A 22,461-nucleotide genomic window follows, 5' to 3' on the forward strand; every position below is an offset into this window, starting at 1 on the left:
TTTTAGTTATTTAGATAAATAATTTAATTATACACAAAGATGAATGTAAGGGCAGAAAATGGACTTGATCCCCAAAAATGCAAATTTGCTCTATCTTACAATCCATAAATTTTATAAAGACCAATAGGAAAAAATATATACTTCGGCGGCTCGGCACTGAAATATCTGTAATTTCATTCTACTCCTTTTTAGAACGTCCTAGAGTTGCCCTTACTTATACAACACTCCAACATATACTAGTGTATTTTAAAGTTTTTTTATATATATTTTTTTTTCTTAATTAAATTAGCTTATGATAATATATATATATATATACATATATATAATATATGTAGAAAAAATATCGGAGTCATGTGATCATCATTTCATTTGAATAAAAACATTTTGTTAATATGAAGTTTATTATATATTATCATAATATATAAATTATGAAAGGGCCAAAATAGATTTTCAAGGTAGTGATTAAGGGCCGTCTTTTCAGGTAATGTAAAAGTCCAGTAGTGATAATGGGGCCGTCTTTTCAGGTTTATTATTATTATTGTATTAGCCTAGGCCCTAACCCCCCGGGATAATAAAGAACCCACCTTCGTGCATCGAGTACATTCATTACTAAGTAAATCCACCTTAATTATCTTTACAAATAAAAAAAGTTAAAAAATTAAATTTTAAATTAATATTTATGCATAGTTATAAATCTTTTCTTATATGTAATTGGACACCAATAAAATTTTATTTGTTTATTATTAATTTCTTCGTTCATGGATTTTGCGTAAAACTTTAATGTTTTTTCTTTAATTTTGGCAACCGTATATTATCATCATTTCCGTCGTATAATATTCTCATAATTGTTAAATTCCTAGAACAATTTTAGATATCAACTTCTTTGATGGATCTAATCACCGCCATAATTAACTTGACACAAAGTCAAAAACTCCACACTTTACAGCTTTGTTTCTTGACAACCAAGTATATTGTACGGTCGTGCCAGCTGCTCTTACCATCCAACCCTAACCCATGGAAAAATAGTACTTGAGAATATTGATTTAGATTATCCTTTACGCGTGGTCTTCGTTGATAGTACTAGCACATCATTCAATTATGTACTCAGAGCAGCTAGCGAGCTAACGATTCAATAAGTGTTATTTTTATCATTTGAAATTATTTTAAGATTCTAAATTTATTATCATTTGATTTCGTAAGCATCCTAATTAGAGATAATAAAGTATCAAAATAAAATAAATTTTTATCGGCTTAAACCCAACATGACATTATAATAATATAACATATTATGGTCATGATCCAACCCGAATTTAAAATTATTTTATCCTCTTGTCAAAACTGTTAAAGTAAAATATTGAAGTCCAATACGCCAATGCTCCACAAAGAGCAGGATGGGGGTGATTTTGTTTAAACTATTTTGCCCCAGCAACCCCATAATCTCTGCACTATCTCGATCGTGAAACCGTGTTGGGTCCAACGTCGACACATTGCACGCACTCACCAGTAATGATGAAATGTTAATGACACGAGCACGACTCCATTTCAGATATTATCAGTCTGATTCTGACTTTTATTAACTTCGTCAAGTGCTCCACTATTTATCAACTCTTTATTACATGCTTCGACACAATAAGGGTTTTCGAAGGCTGCAAGTGTACGTAGGAAAATTTATGAGCATTGGATGAATCAAATTTTATTTATTCACATTTATAAACACCTTTACAAAAAAAGTAACAAGTCACTTTTTCGAAAGTTCTTAACTTCAAAGCTTTTAAACAACTTTCCCCTTCTAAGCTACACAACTATATATAAGCCTATAAGGTGTGAATCCGCAGTTAAACATCAACTGTGTCAGTTGACAAATTAATATCATCACTTCCCACCATAATCCCAATATCGATGTTACTTTCAAAAGGGAAAATCAAGTTTCATGAGCTTCTCCTATGGGAATGCCTCTTGCTATTCGGTGTTTCAGTGAGTTGCACCCCTCCCGCGGACCCTGTCAAATGTTTGACCAAATATTCGAACTGCACCATCACGAACTCTTACGGCACGTTCCCTGACCGAGCCGTTTGCCGAGCAGGGAACGTGGCTTACCCGTCGAACGAACAAGAGCTGATTTCGGTCGTGTCGGCCACGACCGAAGCCAGAAGGAAAGTGAAAGTGGTGACACGCTTCTCTCACAGCATTCCCAAGCTGGTCTGTCCCGACGGCCGAGATGGGTTGCTTATCAGCACCAAGTACCTTAACCGGGTAGTGGAAACCGACGTAGCGACAATGACAATGACAGTGGAGAGCGGTGTCACGTTGAGGCAACTGGTTAATGAAGCCGCCAAGGCTGGCTTAGTATTGCCTTATGCACCGTATTGGTGGGGACTCACCATTGGTGGAATTTTAGGTACGGCAGCTCATGGGAGCTCGTTGTGGGGAAAAGGGAGCTCGGTTCATGATTATGTGGTGGAGATGAGAATTGTGAGCCCTTCCGGAGCCGATGAAGGGTATGCTAAGGTCAGGGTGTTAAATGAGAGGGACAAAGATCTGGATGCAGCTAAGGTTTCGCTCGGAGTCCTTGGGGTAATTTCACAGGTACGTTAACTCTCATCTCCCTTTCTCGGTTTTGTTGGCTTTTGGTGATTGTTTTAGCTTCAAGCTGCTGGTTGTGGCATGGAAGGCAAATTCTACGGATAACGGGTTTAACTAAACTAAAACTACCAACTTGTTTAAATTTGATACAAGTTTTCAATCGCCACCTTTTGTGCAATAATATTATCCTTTTATTATAATCTACAATCCCTTTATTTGTATAGGTGACTTTGAAACTTCAACCTCTTTTCAAACGATCCATTACTTACGTGACAAAGGATGACAAAGATTTAGGAGACGAAGCAGTGGCCTTCGGCCAGCTACATGAATTTGCAGACATATTTTGGTATCCAAGCCAACGCAAGGCTGTCTACAGACTCGATGATCGGGTCTCGGGTAATGCGTCCGGCAACGGTCTCTATGATTTCACGCCGTTTCGCTCCACTCCCTCGCTTGTTTTGGCACTCGCCAGATCTATGGGTTCGTTTGTCGAAGATTACTGCTATGTACGCATGAGCTTCGCCCAATTAACATTATCCGACAGTAATTATTTGTTTACCATTGCCTTAATGTTTCAGAGGAAACTCAAGAATTCTTTAGAGATGCTGATGGGAAGTGCCTGAATGCAAAGGCAATCATATCCACACTGCAAACGGCTGCTTATGGATTGACGAACAACGGTAACCTCCGAATCTCTTCTTTTTGTTAGTTCCTTTTAGGATTTCGTGGAAATCTTCAAATTCTGTTTTTTGTCCCTCTACTATGCATCAAGTTGGGATTTAGTTCGTTTAAAACTCATGAAATTCAATCCACGCAAAACTATTATTTTTAGGGATTTGGATGTTTCATTAATTTTGAGGGATTTAGAATGTTCATATGTAAATATAAACAGTGAGAAGCATTACATAGACGATACAAATGATATATCTGGAAACCAACCTTATTAAGTAGTCGTCTCTGCCCCTTTACCGTTCATCAAAACGAAAACACTCCTAAAATTTAGTACTAATGCTACAATTTACCTTATGTTTTTTTTTCTGGAATCATTTTATTCTTTTCCTTTTATTTGTGAGGTAGGTTTAATTTTCACGGGCTATCCCGTAATTGGATATCACAACCGTCTCCAATCATCGGGAACGTGCCTGGACAGTCTCGAAAACTCACTGATCACCGCATGCGCTTGGGACCCAAGAATCAAGGGCGAGTTCTTTCACCAAACCACATTCTCTGTTAGCTTATCAGTCGTAAAAGACTTCATCGAAGACGTGCAGAAGCTAGTAGCAATGGAACCCAAATCGCTCTGCGGCCTAGAACTCTACAACGGCATCTTGATGCGTTACGTCAAGGCCTCCACCGCTTACCTAGGCAAACAAGAAGACGCAATAGACTTCGACATCACCTACTACAGGAATAAAGACCCCATGGCTCCTAGGCTTTACCAAGACATCTTGGAAGAGATCGAACAAATGGCGTTGTTCAAATACGGTGCGTTGCCGCACTGGGGAAAGAATCGGAACTTGGCGTTCGACGGGGTGATAAAGAAGTACAAAAATAGCGGGGAATTTTTGAAGGTTAAAAGTAAGTACGATCCGTGGGGGCTGTTTTCCAGTGAGTGGACTGACCAAGTTCTTGGGCTGAGGAATGGGGTCACGATGTTGAAGGAAGGATGTGCTTTGGAAGGGTTGTGTATATGCTCGCAAGATGTTCACTGTGCTCCGGCCAAAGGTTATTTGTGTCGACCTGGAAAAGTTTTTCAACATGCAAGAGTGTGTACTCGTGTAAATAGTAAGCATTAGGGCTTAATTATCCCTATTCTTTTAAAAAGAAAATTATTTGTATATGAAAAATAAATATTATGCTTCTTTGAAGCACATGGTTGAAACATTATACACTATTTCCAATATGTGATAAGAGCAATGAGTATGATAGAGGTTGCTAATTTAAATATATATCTATTTAAAAATAATATTATGTTTGATATATATTTTTTGATAAAATATTTTAAAAATAAAATATATGTATTGATTAGAGATTTTTATTAAACCCTCTTATCTAGTAAAACAAAATACACATTCATAGTTAAACAAATCATGCATATCAATGCTAAATGTTAACTTTAATTTCCACGAATCAAACGATCTCAGTGATTAAAGAGATATTAACTATAGTTTATAACATCTCTTTCTTGTACAATTGATAATTACGAATTAGAAATAACAACATACTTTCTAAAAGAATTTACTTATAACCTCTAATACTTTTATACCTTTAAAATATGAACTTATTTATTTATTTATAACCTCGTGATAATACTATTAATGTATTCATATCATTAGCATAATAAATTAAACATACATAATTATAATCTATTATATATACTATTATAAACTAAAATGACTAGGGGTCATTTACCCAAAAAAAATGGTAGATCAAATATACATGTCACTATACCTCAAAAGCATCGCATAGGATATCAAAATATAATGTGACACTCAATCGATCCACCCAAAAGCACAAATATAAATCTGCTCACTTCACTTTTTCGAACCATCTATGTGTGCATAAATAAATACACACTAAATATATAATTTAATGAGACATAAGAAGAAACCTATAAGTTCCACATCCTATAGGCAACACATTTGCCTAAAATTTTCTTGAACAACATAACCGTAAAAGCTATCTTTTCATCAATTTCTGTAAACTACTAAATATGTAACCCGTAAATATCTTATTTATTTTCTTTAATTGCCCAATTTAATTTAAGAGAGATAAGACAGGCATGTATACTATATATGCATCATACCAAAGTATGTAATTGTGTATCACCTTGAAGGGTGGAACTATGCATCATACCAAAGTATGAAATTTGTACATTCGTGAAATCTATGATACACCATTATACCAATCACTCTCTTACAAATATACTTAAGAAATATATATACAAACGTTTGTACCATTTAGTAGCTTGTAACGTTTAGTAACTTGTAACATTTAATACCTATGATCGTGTCACATTATTTATTTAATAGTAATATAACACCTATCATAATAAGACAGTTTATACTTCATTATTTATACAAACATATACATTGCATGTAATAATATATATGATACAATTTATAAATTTATAATTCGTCTTATAGATAGAATTGTTACAATTCATCATAAATATATATAATTAATATATAAAATACACAAAATGTACTTACCTTACTATCTTACCGAACTAACGTGAAGTATAATATAAGCTTTAATTCTTGATATTTTCTTTGTCCTTGAACTTGCTTGGATCTCGATTTTACTCGGATTCTATACATAATTTACATAACACATACAATTCAAAATACATGTTAATAATCTATTAAAAAAGATAACATCATTTTCATCATCAAATAATATTTACACATAAAACCTAAACTTTAAAAAGTTATCGGTTTGATCACTTAGACATTCAAACATGAATTTATTTTTCAAACATCATATTTAAGCATAAAGCATCATTTATTTTTCATGTACAATCACTAATTCAAATAATACATGTAAAATCCTATTTAACCAAAACTTTCTCTCTCATTTTCAATTAATTTTTATCACTTATGGAAATAGTAGAACAACACCCAATTTATCATATCCGAACTTTAAATCTCATAAATCACCAAACTTTAAAACATGTTATCTTTCTACTCAATCATATAATACATGAAAACCATAAATTATTGGTGCCAAATGAAAGAGAATCCAAGGGAGATCAATTTTATATTTCATGTCTTAACATTAAATCTAAATAAATTGAAAGGAAAAATCAAATAAAACAAATTTCCCTTACCTTTCAAATCCACGATAGTTTGGAGAAGTAAGTTTACTTTCCTTTTTTTTTATAACAAAAGTTATATTATAAACTAATATTATTTTAATCATTTCAAAATGAAAAGATTATTGCACGAATCAATTTATCTTAGTGGTTAAAAAATTATTGTTATTCCTAGAGGTCATGGGTTCTAGCACCAACGATTGCAAGGGTGATTGAGCTTTTATTGTCAAATTGTTGAGAGTACTTAGAATATATATTATTTTATAATCACCTTTAGCTAAATAAAAAAATGAAAGATTATTTTGTCCTTAAACATTTATGATCCATAACATGTCCCATGTCACTTATAAACATTCTATGGTTTATACTAATTTAATGGAATGTCAAAATACCATTTTGTCATTAAAATAAATTTTAATATTAATCTTATCCTTTATGATCCAATGGTCTATATTTAACATGAGAAATCATCTTAATTTAATGCTTAATACAAATCTTTAGGAAGTTATATATTTTCTCTTGTCTTAAAAGATTGGAATAACGTCTTAAATTTTCTATTTGATCCATTTATCCAATTTGTCGGGGGGGGGGGGGGGATTTCTTTAAATAAATTACCAAACAAATCCCCAACATTTCCTAAATTTATACCTTTAACACCAACTTATACTTTTTTTAATAAAAAAATTGGCCACTTAACAACTTTTGGGGTATTACATCCTTAGAGGTATCGGGTTCGATCATGACATTTACAGGTGTGTTTAAATATTTAATTCGAATGATTAAGAGTCTTTTGAATAAGTATTACCTTAAAATCACCCCATATCAATCAAAAAATTAATTAACTCTAAATTCTATAAACTCCTAAATAAAATTAAGATCTAGGATTTTTTTTTGGATAATTCAATTTTATTACCCAAAGAAGCCGAAGCTATTACAAAACACCGACCACTAAATCCTATTTACATCCTACTAACAATAACAATAAAAGAAAGAGATCGGTTTAGGCAATGCCCCAAGTGTTACAAAGGAATGAGTTAATACTATCAGTCCTATTGATATTTTTCCCCATCAATTTGATACTTACAAAATCTTTGATGCAAATGAAGAGGTCTTCGGTTGTTCTTGTTCTACCTTGAAATATTCTACGATTGCGTTCTTCCCATAAAGTATAAATTTTAGCACACCAAGCAAGTTTAAGAATGGTTGTAATGAGAGACTTGCCTTTCCAAGTGTTGCATGCCCAATCAACCATGTCATCCCAAGAAGAAATAGATTTCGTTATCCCATTGTGGTGTAAGATTTTCTCCCATAAAAGATTAGCAGTGGAGCATTCAAAGAACAGATGGGAGCGAGATTCCAGTGCGTCACTGCAGAGAACACAACTTCCAGTGGTTGAAATCCCCATTCGTTGTAGACGGTCACGAGTTGGTAGGCGGTCAAGGAGAGCCATCCATGCTATCATACTATGCTTTGGTATATGAAGAGGGAACCAAATCAAGGATTGCCAAGGAACTTTCTCCCCATTAATCCTAATTTCCTGCCAGATTTTCCTTATAGTAAGATCTAGGATTTTACTTACACTACTTGGATAATATTTTTTGCTAATGTACATAACAATAAATGAAAAGGAACCTAGTCTCCAGCAGCTTCCTTGGCAACTAAAGAAGCCATATTATGTGGTGGTTTTGTGAAGTGAACCACGGGTTCGCCAACATGCCATATCTTTTAGGACGAATCTGACTATTGTTGAAATTCTCGATGAAAGAAGCTTGGTGATCTCGACATTGTCGATTTCCACTAGCACCTTTTAGTACCCCAGCTGCCATGCATGCATGAGAACTTCATGAATCCCCTTGGTCATTCCTTAAAACTCCACCTGCAGCAGTCGTCTTATTAGTGTCTCGAACCGCTCTATCAGCGTTCGCCTTTAATGACATCAAATGATGCTAATAACTAAAACTTAGATAGTTAAAAAAAGGATAAATTATGCGTTTAGTATCTAAACGATCAGTTTTGTTTCGTTTTAGCACCTCAATTTTTATTTGTTTTAAAATCATACTTAATGTTTATTTTTTATTTCATTTTAGTACTTTGCCTTTGAAAACTTAATAACTTATGCAAAGTGGCATTTTTTGGGTAAATTGTATCATTCATCACTCAACTATCTTCTCAACCTATTTTGTTTACTAAAGTTTAACTTTTTTCAATTTATCTACTCAACTTTCAAATTGCTCATGTTTTAATCATTCTAATTTATTTTATTAATATCTTTATGACATGACAATTTTATTATTATTTTCTTAATATATAATTTAAAAATAAATTTGAAATTTAGAGTGATTAAATTATGAGTAATTTGAAAGTTAAATAATTAAATTTAAAAAATAAACCTGATGAATGATGTAATTTACCCATAAAAAATGCCATGTTGTAACAATTCCGCTTAAATTTTTACGGTGAGTTACCAAAACTAAACAAAAAGTAAACGTTAGGTATGATTTTAAAACAAATAAAAGTTTAAGTATTAAAACGAAATAAAACTAATAGTTTAGGTACTGAATGTGTAGTTTACCCTAAACGAAATGACATCAAAAAGATAACTAATAACTTTAGCTTTCCACTCTAGAACTCTTTAAGTTTCTTTAATGGTATTTTAACACTTTAGGGAAGATAATTTGAAATATCATCTCCCTGTCTTCTTTTACAGGCCGTGGAATATGGGGACTAAACCCTCTTTGAGGGTTTCTCCTTATTTTAATGAAATCCCCTTCAAAAAATCCAAATTACTAATATTAGAAACTTAAGCATTTTAGGACTAAAATACAAAAATATGACATATAAGTATCTCATTCATCAAGATCGACCGACTCTAATCAAGGCTTCAATCGAACAAACAACTCTTCCATCTCTCCCTTATTTTCACTTAAGCATCAAAACCTTCAATGTTCACACTTAAACAACCCTTCCGTTAGAGCTTAAAACAATCAAATAAATCTCAGAAAATATTTTCCACTCACCAGATTTCGAAAAAATTAGACCAATTTTCAATGTGGTATATATTGTGCTATTATAAATAATTATATACGATCGAAATAAATATTATAAAAACATAATTAAAAAAAAACAGTCATAAGAGACGAATTGCCTGCGCTGGAAAAGGGATTAAACTGGTCACACGGAGGCTGGTAAGTGGGACAAGTACAGCTACCGTAGACAAAACGAGACCATAAAACTCTTTGTTTTTGCTTCCATAGTTCCATGTGTAATGTTGTATTCTATTAAGTGCAAGCAATGAAATGTGAAAGGAATAGCACTGTATTGTTGACTTGGTTTCCATTCCTTATTTATTATCCGCCACAGACAGGTCCAATCATTTATGATCCCATCAACGTTTCTAATTACATCCCCATTTTGTTTGCTCTTTGCACTATGACTCTTCAAACTCGAGGAGGCCCTATAATCATGGAGCTCACATCCCTCCATTAATCCAATGTTTTTCTTCACTTTTTGGGTAAACTATGTTAGCCCCTGAATTTTTAGGGTACTTATATTTCGGTCACTAAACTTTAAAACTTGTAATATATTCATTGACCTTCTAACTCACTATTATTATGGTCACTTTCTTCGGTGGTTGCTAAGAAAAAAAAAGATGACGAGGCATGTTAAAGTTTAATATCTTTTCTTTTATTATTTCATTTTCCCCCAAAACCCTCTAAGTTTCTGAATTGGTAATTGCTGCCAATGTCGAGTATCCAATGAACGAAGCAATTGTTGGTTGATCACAATAGTGGGAAGGCTCTATTTAGCTAGAAGATTAACTTAGATTTGAGGAAAATGAAAGGTTTTCAATGAGTTTGAATCGAAGGAAAGAAAGAGAAGAAAAAAGTAGTTTGATGATCTTTTCGATCGGATAAATCATGGAACGAAGACATAAACGACAACGAAATGAGGCATCAATTCGATAGTTTCAATTAAACTCAAGCAAATCTAAATAGAAGAACAGAGAAAGGAAAACAAGATGAACTATTTAATGTCGAAGGAGATCGGAAGAACGTCAGACTATGACGGTCATGTGATCCGAGCAATGACAACCAATTTTTTTAAAAAAGAGTTAAGTTTTGGAAACTTAAAGTTTTGTAGTGGAAAATGAAATAAAAAAGAAATAAATTTTAATGTGACACGTCAATTTTACTCAATGATGGCTAATAACAATGACCATAATAATAACTAATTAAAATTTTAATGATTGTATTATAAATTAATTTTAAGAGCTCGATGACCAAAATATAAATATCTTAAAAGTTTAGGGACTACAGTATAGTTTGCCATAGTTTTTTAATTAAAGATTTATATTTAATCAATAGATTTTTACAACATTCAAGAAAGTTTGTAGAAAAAGGAAGATATTAGAAGAACAATTAAGAATATAGGAGTAAACCCACAGGCTACGGACAACCACCGACTGCAAACGGTTCACCGCTCCGAGGCAGGTCACCATTCATATACAAATTAAATGATGACGCCACTTGGTGGATTGGAGCCGAACGACATCAAGCGAGAGATATCTTGACCGGATACTTATCACTTTCATTCTTCCACGGGTTACCCCTTGACTCGTTCATGGGAGTGGATCTGAGTGCTCTCCAAACAGCACTGTTACACTTAAAACCCGACCCGAATGCAATCTGCCACACCCGGTCGCCACCCGACACCCGACCCTTGGCCTCCGTGTAAGCCAATTCATACCATAATGAGCTACTCGAAGTGTTCCCGAATCTGTGTAGTGTCATCCTCGAAGGCTCCATGTGCCACTCCGTTAGCCGCAAGTTCTTCTGTAATTCATCCAGCACCGCCCTTCCACCGGCGTGGATACAAAAATGCTCGAAGGCAAGCTTGAAATCGGGTATATAAGGACTCACTTTGGCTTTCAATAGCTTCCTTCGAACAAGAGTCACGAAAAACATGAATTGCTCCGTGAATGGTAAAACAAGGGGACCTAAGGTGGTGATATTGGTTTTCAGAGCGTCACCGGCCACGGCCATTAGCTCACGAGCCAATGAAACCCCGATGGTTCCTTTGTCATCCTCTCTCTGGTAAACGCAGTTGTAGTGTCTATCGTCTGCTCCTTTATGGGTTCGAACCACGTGAACGAGCTGGTACTTGGAACGAGCCTTGTCTCGTGGCTTGTTCGACAACAACACCGCGGCTCCACCCATGCGGAATATGCAATTGCATAGCAACATGGATCTGTCATTCCCGAAATACCAGTTGAGAGTAATGTTTTCGGTGCTCACCACCAAGGCATACGTGTTGGGATTCGATTGAAGGAGGTTTTTAGCGAGATCGATCGATATTAGGCCCGCACTACAACCCATTCCCCCGAGATTATAGCTGTTGATATCTGTACGTAACTTGTAATGGTTTACAATCATGGCTGAGAGCGAGGGTGTTGGATTAAACAAGCTACAATTCACGATAAGGATGCCGATATCCCTCGGGTTAACTCCGGTTTTCGCAAATAGTTCGTCGACTGCTCCGAACATGACAGCTTCAGCTTCAGCTCGAGCCTCTTCCATGCACAGATTTGGCGGTGAAGATGTTATCCCTCTCGGGAAATACGTCTCGTCGCCTAGACCGGACCGGGTCGATATCCTTCTCTGAAACTGAAGCGTATCCTCCGTGAAAGCACCGCTCTCTTCAGTCATCTTCAAGAACGAGTTGACCGACATTTTACGATCATCTTCAGGCTTGTAGCAAGCGAAGTCGACGAGATAAACCGGCCTGGACCGCTTCGCATAGTAGAGACCGAAGAGGAAGAACAGGGATAACGAACCAGCTAGTCTAGTAGCAGCATCAATGCTCTCGAGTCGAAGGGCTTGGTTGGTCCATAACTCGGAAACCCTGTCCAGTTTCAGACCAGTGAATTGAACCAGCGTGACAACGAACAACGGTAGGATTAAAACAAACATGAGTATGGTGGCCGGGTTACATGAATACCATAACCCAACTTAACGTATTTAAGCTTGACGGAGTGCAAGAAATCAGGCAACCTTCTACGGATCTTGATGACGGCGGAGGACGAGTCTTTGAACGCCATTTCCGCCGTCAGCCGCTCTTTGTCCATCTCTATGCTATCCCCATCCATAGTTTTTTTCTTTCTTGTGGCTCTTAAGGAATATGGTGGGTTTGTTTGCTTGTGTCTAATTAAAGAAGATGAACTAAAATCACCTAAAAAGAGAAAATTTTGCTTCTGAAATCTGAGTCACAGGGAAGCTAGACCAGTAGGAATTAAATACAAACAATAACTACAGAGGAAAGAAAAGAGGGGAAAGTTGGAAAGAAACAGTGTTGAATTAATTGTTGGTAGTTCCGAGGAAGGATAGATAGCTCAACCACCGTAAGAACACATGTGGTTCAGTAATAATAAAAGAAAAGGACTGAGAATTTTAAAATCCCATTTATTTTTAGTCAAAAAGTTGAAAAGCTGGGGAATAGGTGTCGTGGAGGGCTGCAAATTGATGACTGTGCCCCATGTGAGATTGCTTTCAAGAAAGCTGGAAGAGAGCTTTGGTTATTGCCAGGAAATGAAACAAAACTGGGTGTTCAAGTGGTGTTTCAAAGCTCAACAACGGATGAAAGCATAGATTAGAAGGTCAAACGAGAGAGACGTGGAAAGTTGAGGGAAGATGGGCGGGTGGAGTGTAAGTGACTAACTAGCAATCACAGAATCCTAATTGGAGCCTCCATTCGTCAAACAAGGTTGCCACTAACATTCCAAATTCCAAACACATGCACTTTCCGGGCTACGCGCCCCATCTCTATTCCCAGGTTTTACATATACAAATTATTTTAAAGTTAAATCATATAATGCATCGTGTTTTAATATAAACGCATATTAAACATATATTGGTTGTATGAATTTGTATAAGAATTTGTTTGATTGCAATGTCTATAAAATCTCATACATATATTGTTAAATAAAACAAATATAACTTATCATGCGACCTTAATGGTTAAAGAGAATATTATTCTCTCTTAATATTCTGAGTTCGAGTAGATTGATCTGTCAGATGTGAATATGATATCAATTGTTTATAAAAATTCAGAAAAAATAAGTAGATACTAAGAACACCAAAACGCACAAAATATTAGCAATATCTTGTTGCCTTTTAATTTTACAGTCTAGGTTGTTTAACTGTTGTTAAGAGGTCGTTGGCATGGTAGTGAATTAAAGAACAGGTTGCCCGGCATTGGCCAGTTTTGTTGTTAAAACTTAAAAGAGGTTTAGAAGCATGCGATCGCGACCAACGGGGGATCCTCATCTTGTAACACCCTGTAAAAAGCTTGCGGCTTCTATCCAAATCGTGATGCAGTTGAAGTTTCAATCTAAATGTTGAACAACATTGTAACTTTATGTAGTTATAGGTACTGTCGTTTTAGCAATTTAAGATTAGAACCAAAATTAAAAAGAAGAAAACGGAATAACTATTCATTTCTACACATTTCTCTTTTAGATGCCAGATCTTACTCGTTGAAAACGCAGCTCCAATTGTTTAGGGTAAATACTATAAATCAACATTCAACTTTCTTCTTGCTCCTGTTTTGGTCACTAAATTTTAATAACATTAAATTTATCACTCAACTTCGAATTACTCTTGTTTTGTTTATTCTATCATTAAATCGTTTAGGAAAAAATGTTCTTTTTTCTTCATCTCCTTTTCTCTATCTCTGACCAAATTATGACCACTACTCATTATCGATCATCGCTAACTGTTATCAACAATTGCCGACGAGTCTAAATTTTTTTCATCAAACTCGTTTCATCCTCTTGACACACAATTTTAATGTCTGTTTAATCAAAGAATGTCCCAAACTTAATGAAACATTGAATACTTTGGTTTCTCATTCTTTGATCTCTACTATTTATCGTTGGATGGAGCACGGAGATATATTATGCCTCATTTTAAAAAAGACTTTTCTACATTTAAAATTTCCATATAGATGCTCCAATCGTTGAAGATACACCAAAATTGAAGGTAAATAATAAAATTTATAATGACATTATAGTATCTAAAATTTTGGGTGTAGAGTTTAGGGTTTGTTTTTAGGTTTAATGCCAAAGATGACTAAGTTTGGATCTGAAAAAGGGGAGGAAATGATTTAGATTGTGATGAACTGAAGTTTTTGGGAATTAGATACTTAGAGTTTAGAGGTTGGAAAAAGGAAAAAATGGTAAATGACTAAAAAAAATAACCTTCAAAATTATGTGATAAAACTTATAATATTTAATGATTAAAGCATAAATAAAAATAAAATCAAGTGATGATTTATGTAGTTCATCTAGTTATTTAAATGTTGTTTATTGGGTCTAGTCGTAAATAAAAATGCTAAAATAATTAAATAAACGTTTCAAAAATCTCTCTCAAGATTTTGGCACGAAAGAAATGTAGGAAAAGGAATGACAACCCAAGGCCTTAGCTTTAACCGATCTCTTTTTCTTCTTCTTCTTCAAAACTTTGATGAACATTGATCCTTGAAATTGCTCTGTTTTAACCCCTTTCTCGAGACCCAAACACGAAAATCAAACCAGAACCGTCACGAGATAAGACCGACGCACTCTGCACCTTCATAATCACCAAAGAAACAAGCTTTCCATCATCACAACGCTCTTCACTCGAACCACTGCATAAGTTATCGTCGCCTTGCTAAGTTAAGCCTTGGGTTACCTCTCCCACACCTCTCCTCCCCGACCAACTCAAGAAGCTCCTCCTCCGCCCTCACTTTTCCAACTCGCTAACTTACCAACTCAACTCGACAACTTCCGAATCACCGCTCAATGCTCCAACTCACCTCCCCCACTCCACCTCGTCTTCCCAACGATTCTTGACCTAGTCTTCATTCTTCAATGGTTCATCCCCTTACGCAAATTTCCCGCCACCCCACCATAGTCCCTTCCCCAAGAAAAAATTAATCAAAGGCTGGGAATCCAACGGTGCCGTTTGGAAAACTTGATAAAACAAGTCAAACCGAAAGTCATCATTGAAGCGGCGCTTCAGCTCTTCACATGGTCAACGTGACTCGGAAACTCGTGCTCCAAACTCAGATTCTCTGCCTCGGCGACTTTGAGGATGGCAGGGTTTCAGGTACCGTTTCACGGACATCAACATGATCAACGGCGACGTTCTGATGCTGCAACAGTTCATGCAAAACGTGGTTTACTTCAACGCGACCGGTTGGGTTCTACCAGTTCCGTTCTCGACGGGATCGGGTCTTGAGAAGCTATGTGAGTGGGGAATAACGGCGGACTTGTTAGAGATCATTGCGGGTCATGATTTCATATCCGTTTGGGGAGATATAAACCGGGCGTTTTGGGTCTTGAGACCCGGAGGGGTAATTATTTTAATGCCGCTGATAACCGTGGGGTAAGAAGAGCGGTAAATTTGTTTACACAAATGAACAATCCCAAGATCCAAACAGATGGTCAACATTGGGTTGGGTCACTGACACTGCTTTTACAAAACAGATTTGATCATATAATAATGCCATTTACCAGAGTGTAAATAGTAATAGACAAAATTTTTCCGGAAGGAGAAACTAATTTGATATTACACATTATTTGTTTTACGGTCAACTTCTTTATTCATTTACTGTACTCAAATTTAATACTAGTTCTCTAGTATTTTAAAAAAAAAATCATATTTTTTTGTAATTAACACTAATTATCTAGTTCTATAAATGTTTTATTTATGTTATAGATATATTTGGTATATTTATGTTTTCTTGGATTGAATTTATATTTAATCAATTGGTTACATAACATACCATATATAAATATCAAGATAGTCACTATTATAACAATGGCTATATCATTTTTATTCGTGACATACTTTCACTATTATATTTTTCAGAAAATAGGCCTAATGTTGATAAGGACTAAAATGATGTTCTAATGTCAAAGTATGTGAAATATTTAAATAGTCATAATAAACGATATTTAATTTTTAAATTAGTCAATCTTAGCAAATTATGTTATTATACATTATTAACCACATAGATCTAGGGATTAAAACTTCCTTATATTTACAATGAGATCTACTATAGTTACTTTGTGATGTCTAAAAATACAATATTTTAAAAAAGTTTTCCCATCGTTTGCCATCATCATAAGAAGGGTTAATTCTATAGGGTATATTCAAGCTACGACTTAGATTTTAAATTAATCTTTAAATGTTAAGATTTTCTAATTATGTCCTCAAATAATTTTAAAGTGTTCCTTATAATTAATGTTGTTGTACTTTGATTTAGATTAGACTGAATTTTAAGTTATTCGTTATTGTTTTTGTTTATTGTTAATCTGTATTCTGGGATTTAGTCTTCTACAGTATTAACAAAGACACTAAAAGCCTAGTTACATAGTAGAGTTAAAATTAATGATAGAATTTTTTAACACCACAAGTGAGCTCAATTCAGTCCCACGGATCCTTAATTATATATGCAAATATTTATTAAAAACACGTGAGGGTGAGTCGATATTAACGGAAGAAACTTATGTTTTTAATTAATAAACACAATTAATTTTATTAGAAAATTATTCTGTATAACGTGAGTGGAGTTGAAAAACTCTATAATGAAAAAAAAAGTATGTATAAAAGAGGATTTGTGGTAGTATTTTAAACATTATTTGTAGAATAATTTATTAAATATTAATATTCTATTAAACAAACAAATAATACAATAAATCACACTCTAAAAATCGTCTATAAAAATTCTAAGTAAACCAATCAAAATAATCAATTATTTTTTTAAATTCATTACATAGCACAAATCAACTATCAAATAATGAAAATAAGATTATACTCGAGAAGGACTAAAAATCTAAACAATAATTCAAAAGAAAAAGCAGACATCACAGTAGGAAGGATATATAAGTATCATTAATAATAACAACAAAATTAATATAAAATAATCACATATTTATAACTTATTTTATCACAGGTCAAATTGTTGAAATTTGGCACACCAAATTGCATCAATTGTCAACATTATGGGTGACAATTTGGTGGCATTAATGGGGGGCAAAATTGGTCAAATTTGGCCACCAAATTGTTGAAAATTTTGGATGGTAAAACTATGCAATTAGTCATTGTAATTTAGGGTATTTACAAATTAGTCCTTAAAGCTTTAACTATAAATACCCTAGCTCATTTAGCTTCAAATCCATCCCAAAACATTCTAGCTTTCTTACAATACTAGAGATAATTTAGAGAGTTTCTTGAGAGTTGTTTTCTCCTTTTTATCAAGAGAGAATTATCATTATTTTCTCCTTGGTAGATCGAGAGAGGTTGTAATTCCTATTTTCTCATAGTGAAATTCTTCTACCGTTGCCCGTGGTTTTTACCCTAAATTTTTTAGGGGGTTTCCACGTAAATTTTGTGTCTCTTTTATATTCATTTTTATTTTCTCAAATTATCAGTTGCGATTTTGCTCTATCCGATAGACGTCTTGCGCAACAATTGATATCAGAGCTAGATTAGAGTGTGTAATATATGCTTATTGTCTTTGTGGTTGCCACCAAAAGGTGCATCCTCCAACATAAGAAAAGTGAGAAGTTATTACCCATTCTTTGAAAGTTCCAGAGAACTATTCATGATAGTGAAATAGTGGGAGCTATCCGTAAACGAAGCAATGGAAACGAAATTTGATATTGAAAAGTTAAATGAGAGAAATTTCTCATTGTGGAAATTGAAGATGAAGACCATCTTGAGGAAAGACGATTGTCTAGCAGCTATTAGCGAAATGCCAATAGATTTCACAGACGACAACAAATGGATCGAAATGGACGGAAATGTTATGGCAAACTTTCATCTAGCATTAGCAGATGAAGTATTGTCAAGTATCGAGGAGAAAAAGACAGCTAAGGAGATATGGGATCATCTCACCAAACTGTACGAGGCCACATCGTTGCACAATAAAATTTTTCTTAAGAGAAAATTGTACACTCTCCGTATGCCAGAATCTACTTCAGTGACGGAGCACTTAAATACACTGAACACTTTATTTTCTCAGCTTACATCCTTAAGCTGTAAAATAAGAGAACAAGAACGTGCTGAACTTCTACTTCAAAGTCTACCGGATTCATATGATCAACTCATCATTAACTTGACAAACAGTAATGTTACCAGTCTAGTCTTCGATGACGTTGCAGCTGCTGTTCTACAAGAAGAAAATCGGCGCAAGAACAAGGAAGACAGACAAGTAAATCTGCAACAAGCAGAAGCGTTGACAACGATGACAACGATGAGAGGGAGATCAACAGAACGTGGCCAAAGCAGCAGTCACAAACATGGTAGAATGAAGTCGAGAAGCAAGAAGAATTTAAAGTGTTACAACTGTGGAAAGAAGGGTCACTTGAAGAAGGATTGTTGGAGTCTAAATAAAAAATCCAATCCACAAAGCAATACCGCAAACACTTCAGATGATGGAGATGCTCTATGTTGTGAAGCGTCAACCACCGTGGAAGGAAGAAAACGATTTGCAGATATATGGCTCATTAATTCGGGAGCGACATATCACATGACCTCAAGAAGAGAATGGTTCCATCATTATGAACCTGTCTCAGGAGGATCTGTGTATAGTTGCAATGATCATGCCTTAGAGATCGTTGGTGTGGGAACCATCAAATTGAAGATGTATAATGGAACAATTAAAGTTGTTCGAGATGTGCGGCACGTGAAAGGTCTGAAGAAAAATTTATTATCCTACGGATTGTTGGATAATAATGCTAGCAAGATTGAAACACAGAAAGGAATCATGAAGGTGTTTCGTGGAGCGCTTGTGGTGCTGAAAGGTGAAAAGATAGCTGCAAACTTGTACATGCTGAAGGGAGAGACATTGCTAGAAGCAGAAGCCTCTGTTGCCTCATGTAGTTCAGATTCTGCAATGCTATGGCATAAGAAACTTGGACACATGTCAGAACAAGGAATGAAAGTCCTTGTGGAGCAAAAGCTACTTCCAGGCTTAACAAAGGTTTCACTTACTTTATGTGAGCATTGCATAACAAGTAAGCAGCACCGGTTGAAATTCAACACATCAAATTCTAGAGGCAAAAGTGTTCTAGAACTGGTTCACTCTGACGTATGGCAAGCACCAATTACATCCCTAGGCGGAGCAAAATATTTTGTCTCATTTATTGATGACTACTCCAGGAGATGTTGGGTGTACCCTATTCAAAAGAAGTCCGATGTATTTTCAACTTTCAAAAACTTCAAAGCGCGGGTGGAACTTGATTCTAGAAATAAAATCAAGTGTTTCAGAACAGATAATGGAGGAGAATACACAAGTGAAGAATTTGATGACTTTTGCAGAAAAGAAGGCATCAAAAGACAGTTCACAGTGGCGAACACTCCTCAACAAAATGGAGTGACAGAGCGGATGAACAGAACCTTGTTAGAAAGAACAAGAGCAATGTTGATGGATGCAGGCCTAGAAAAATCATTCTGGGCAGAAGCAGTCAATACTGCCTGTTATTTGGTGAATCGAGCTCCATCAACTATAATAGAGCTGAAGACACCAATGGAGATGTGGACTGGTAAACCAACTGATTATTCAAACCTCCATGTATTTGGAAGTATTGTGTATATGATGTACAACTCCCAAGAAATTTCAAAGCTGAATCCAAAATCCAGGAAATGCAAATTCTTGGGGTATGCTGATGGAGTAAAGGGGTATCGCTTGTGGGATCCCACTTCCCGTAAAGTGATCATTAGCAGGGATGTTATCTTTATAGAAGATAAACTACAAAGAAAAGAAGACGATGATAGCGCTAAAAATTCAGAGACTACTCAGATAGATGTGGAAAAAGAGTTTGAAGAAGGAGATTCTTCTGAAGCAGAACCAGCACATGATGAACAAAAACCAGAGAGTTCTGAAGCTCCAACAACTCGTCAATCAGATCGTGTGAGAAGACGTCCCAATTGGTACTCAGATTATGTTATAGAAGGTAATATTGCATACTACTTTTTAACAGAGGACGGTGAGCCATCAACATACCAGGAGGCAATAAACAGTTCAGATGCTTCACTGTGGATGATGGCGATGCAAGAAGAAATCGAAGCCCTTCATAAAAATAATACATGGGACCTTGTGCCACTATCACAAGGAAGAAAGCCAATTGGTAACAAATGGGTTTTCAAAATCAAGCGAAATGGTGACGATCAAGTGGAGATGTATCGTGCAAGACTGGTGGTCAAAGGATATGCTCAGAAAGAAGGTATTGATTTCAATGAAATTTTTTCTCCTGTGGTTTGACTAACAACAGTTCGAGTAGTCTTGGCAATGTGTGCTACATTGAATTTACATTTGGAACAACTAGATGTTAAAACAACTTTTCTTCATGGAAATCTTGAAGAAGAGATTTATATGCTCCAGCCTGAAGGTTTTGAAGAAGACGAAAAGAATAACTTGGTTTGCAGGTTGAAAAAATCTCTGTACGATCTAAAGCAGGCGTCGAGGTGTTGGTATAAGAGATTTGATTCCTTCATTATGTGCCTTGGATATAACAGACTTAATGCATACCCTTGTGCTTATTTCAAGAGGTCTGGTGATAACGATTTTGTTATATTGTTGTTGTATGTGGATGACATGTTGGTTGCAGGACCCAACAAAGATCATATTGAAGAATTGAAGGAACAACTGGCTAGGGAATTTGAAATGAAGGACTTGGGATCAGCAAACAAGATTCTAGGGATGCAAATTCACCGAGACAGAAGTAATAGGAAGATTTGGCTTTCACAAAAGAATTACTTGAAGAAAATCTTGTCACGATTTAGCATGCAAGATTGTAAGTCAATTTCTACCCCTCTTCCTATTAACTTCAAATCATCCTCCAGTATGAGTCCTAGCAGTGAAGAAGAGAGGATGGAGATATCTCGAGTACCGTATGCATCAGCAGTAGGAAGTTTAATGTTCGCTATGATATGCACAAGACCAGACATTGCACAAGCAGTGGGAGTGGTTAGTCGGTACATGGCGAATCCAGGCAAAGAGCATTGGAATATTGTAAAGAGGATCCTAAGATACATCAAAGGGACCTCAAATGTTGCATTATGTTACGGAGGATCAAACTTACTAATCAATGGGTATGTAGATTCTGACTATGCAGGGGATTTGGATAAAAGCAAATCTACTACAGGATATGTGTTCAAAGTTACTGGCGGAGCTGTAAGCTGGGTTTCAAAATTGCAGTCAGTTGTGGCTACGTCCACAACAGAGGCAAAATATGTAGCAGCTACACAAGCCAGTAAAGAAGCAATTTAGTTGAAGATGCTATTGGAGGAGCTTGGCACAATCAAGAGTATGTCTCTCTATTTTGTGACAGTCAAAGCGCCTTGCATCTAGCAAGGAATCCAGCATTTCATTCAAGGACTAAGCACATACGAGTTCAGTACCATTTCATTCGTGAAAATGTGGAAGAAGGAAAGATAGATATGCAGAAGATCCATACCAAAGACAACATAGCAGATTTCATGACGAAGGCAATCAATGCAGATAAATTTACCTGGTGTCGATCCTCCTGTGGCCTGTCAGAAACGTAAGCAACATGAAAGGTACAAGGTAGAAAGAATGGTGTAAAGATATGATTATTCCAATCAAATCATCAAGTGGGAGATTATTGAAAAATTGGCACACCAAATTGCATCAATTGTCAACATTATGGGTGGCAATTTAGTGGCATTAATGGGGTGGCAAAATTGGTCAAATTTGGCCACCAAATTGTTGAAAATTTTAGATGGTAAAACTATGCAATTAGTCATTGTAATTTAGGGTATTTACAAATTAATCCTTAAAGCTTCAACTATAAATACCCTAGCTCATTTAGCTTCAAATCCATACCAAAGCATTCTAGCTTTCTTACAATACTAGAGAGAATTTAGAGAGTTTCTTGAGAGTTGTTTTCTCCTTTTTATCAAGAGAGAATTATCATTGTTTTCTCATTGGTAGATCGAGAGAGGTTGTAATTCCTATTTTCTCATAATGAAATTCTTCTACCGTTGCCGTGGTTTTTA

At 35.3% G+C, this 22,461-nt stretch overlaps 1 protein-coding gene and 2 pseudogenes across 1 annotated transcript; 2 read left to right on the forward strand and 1 right to left on the reverse strand.

Annotated features, from left to right (window-relative positions):
* Positions 1-1,879: 1,879 nt before the first annotated feature.
* Positions 1,880-4,386, forward strand: LOC120127291 (probable L-gulonolactone oxidase 6). The gene is made up of 4 exons (XM_039145230.1): positions 1,880-2,586; positions 2,808-3,063; positions 3,162-3,263; positions 3,661-4,386. The coding sequence occupies exons 1-4, from the start codon at positions 1,900-1,902 to the stop codon at positions 4,377-4,379; spliced, it is 1,764 nt and encodes a 587-aa protein (XP_039001161.1). The 5' UTR covers positions 1,880-1,899; the 3' UTR covers positions 4,380-4,386.
* Positions 4,387-10,918: 6,532 nt separating this feature from the next.
* On the reverse strand, positions 10,919-12,584 carry LOC120127439 (annotated as a pseudogene).
* A 331-nt stretch (positions 12,585-12,915) lies between these two features.
* Positions 12,916-15,964, forward strand: LOC120127318 (annotated as a pseudogene).
* The last annotated feature ends 6,497 nt before the right edge of the window (positions 15,965-22,461 follow it).

This window comes from Hibiscus syriacus, unplaced genomic scaffold (genome assembly GCF_006381635.1).
Source record: "Hibiscus syriacus cultivar Baekdansim isolate YM2019G1 unplaced genomic scaffold, ASM638163v2 tig00110467_pilon, whole genome shotgun sequence".
In the NCBI taxonomy this organism is placed as follows: domain Eukaryota; kingdom Viridiplantae; phylum Streptophyta; class Magnoliopsida; order Malvales; family Malvaceae; genus Hibiscus; species Hibiscus syriacus.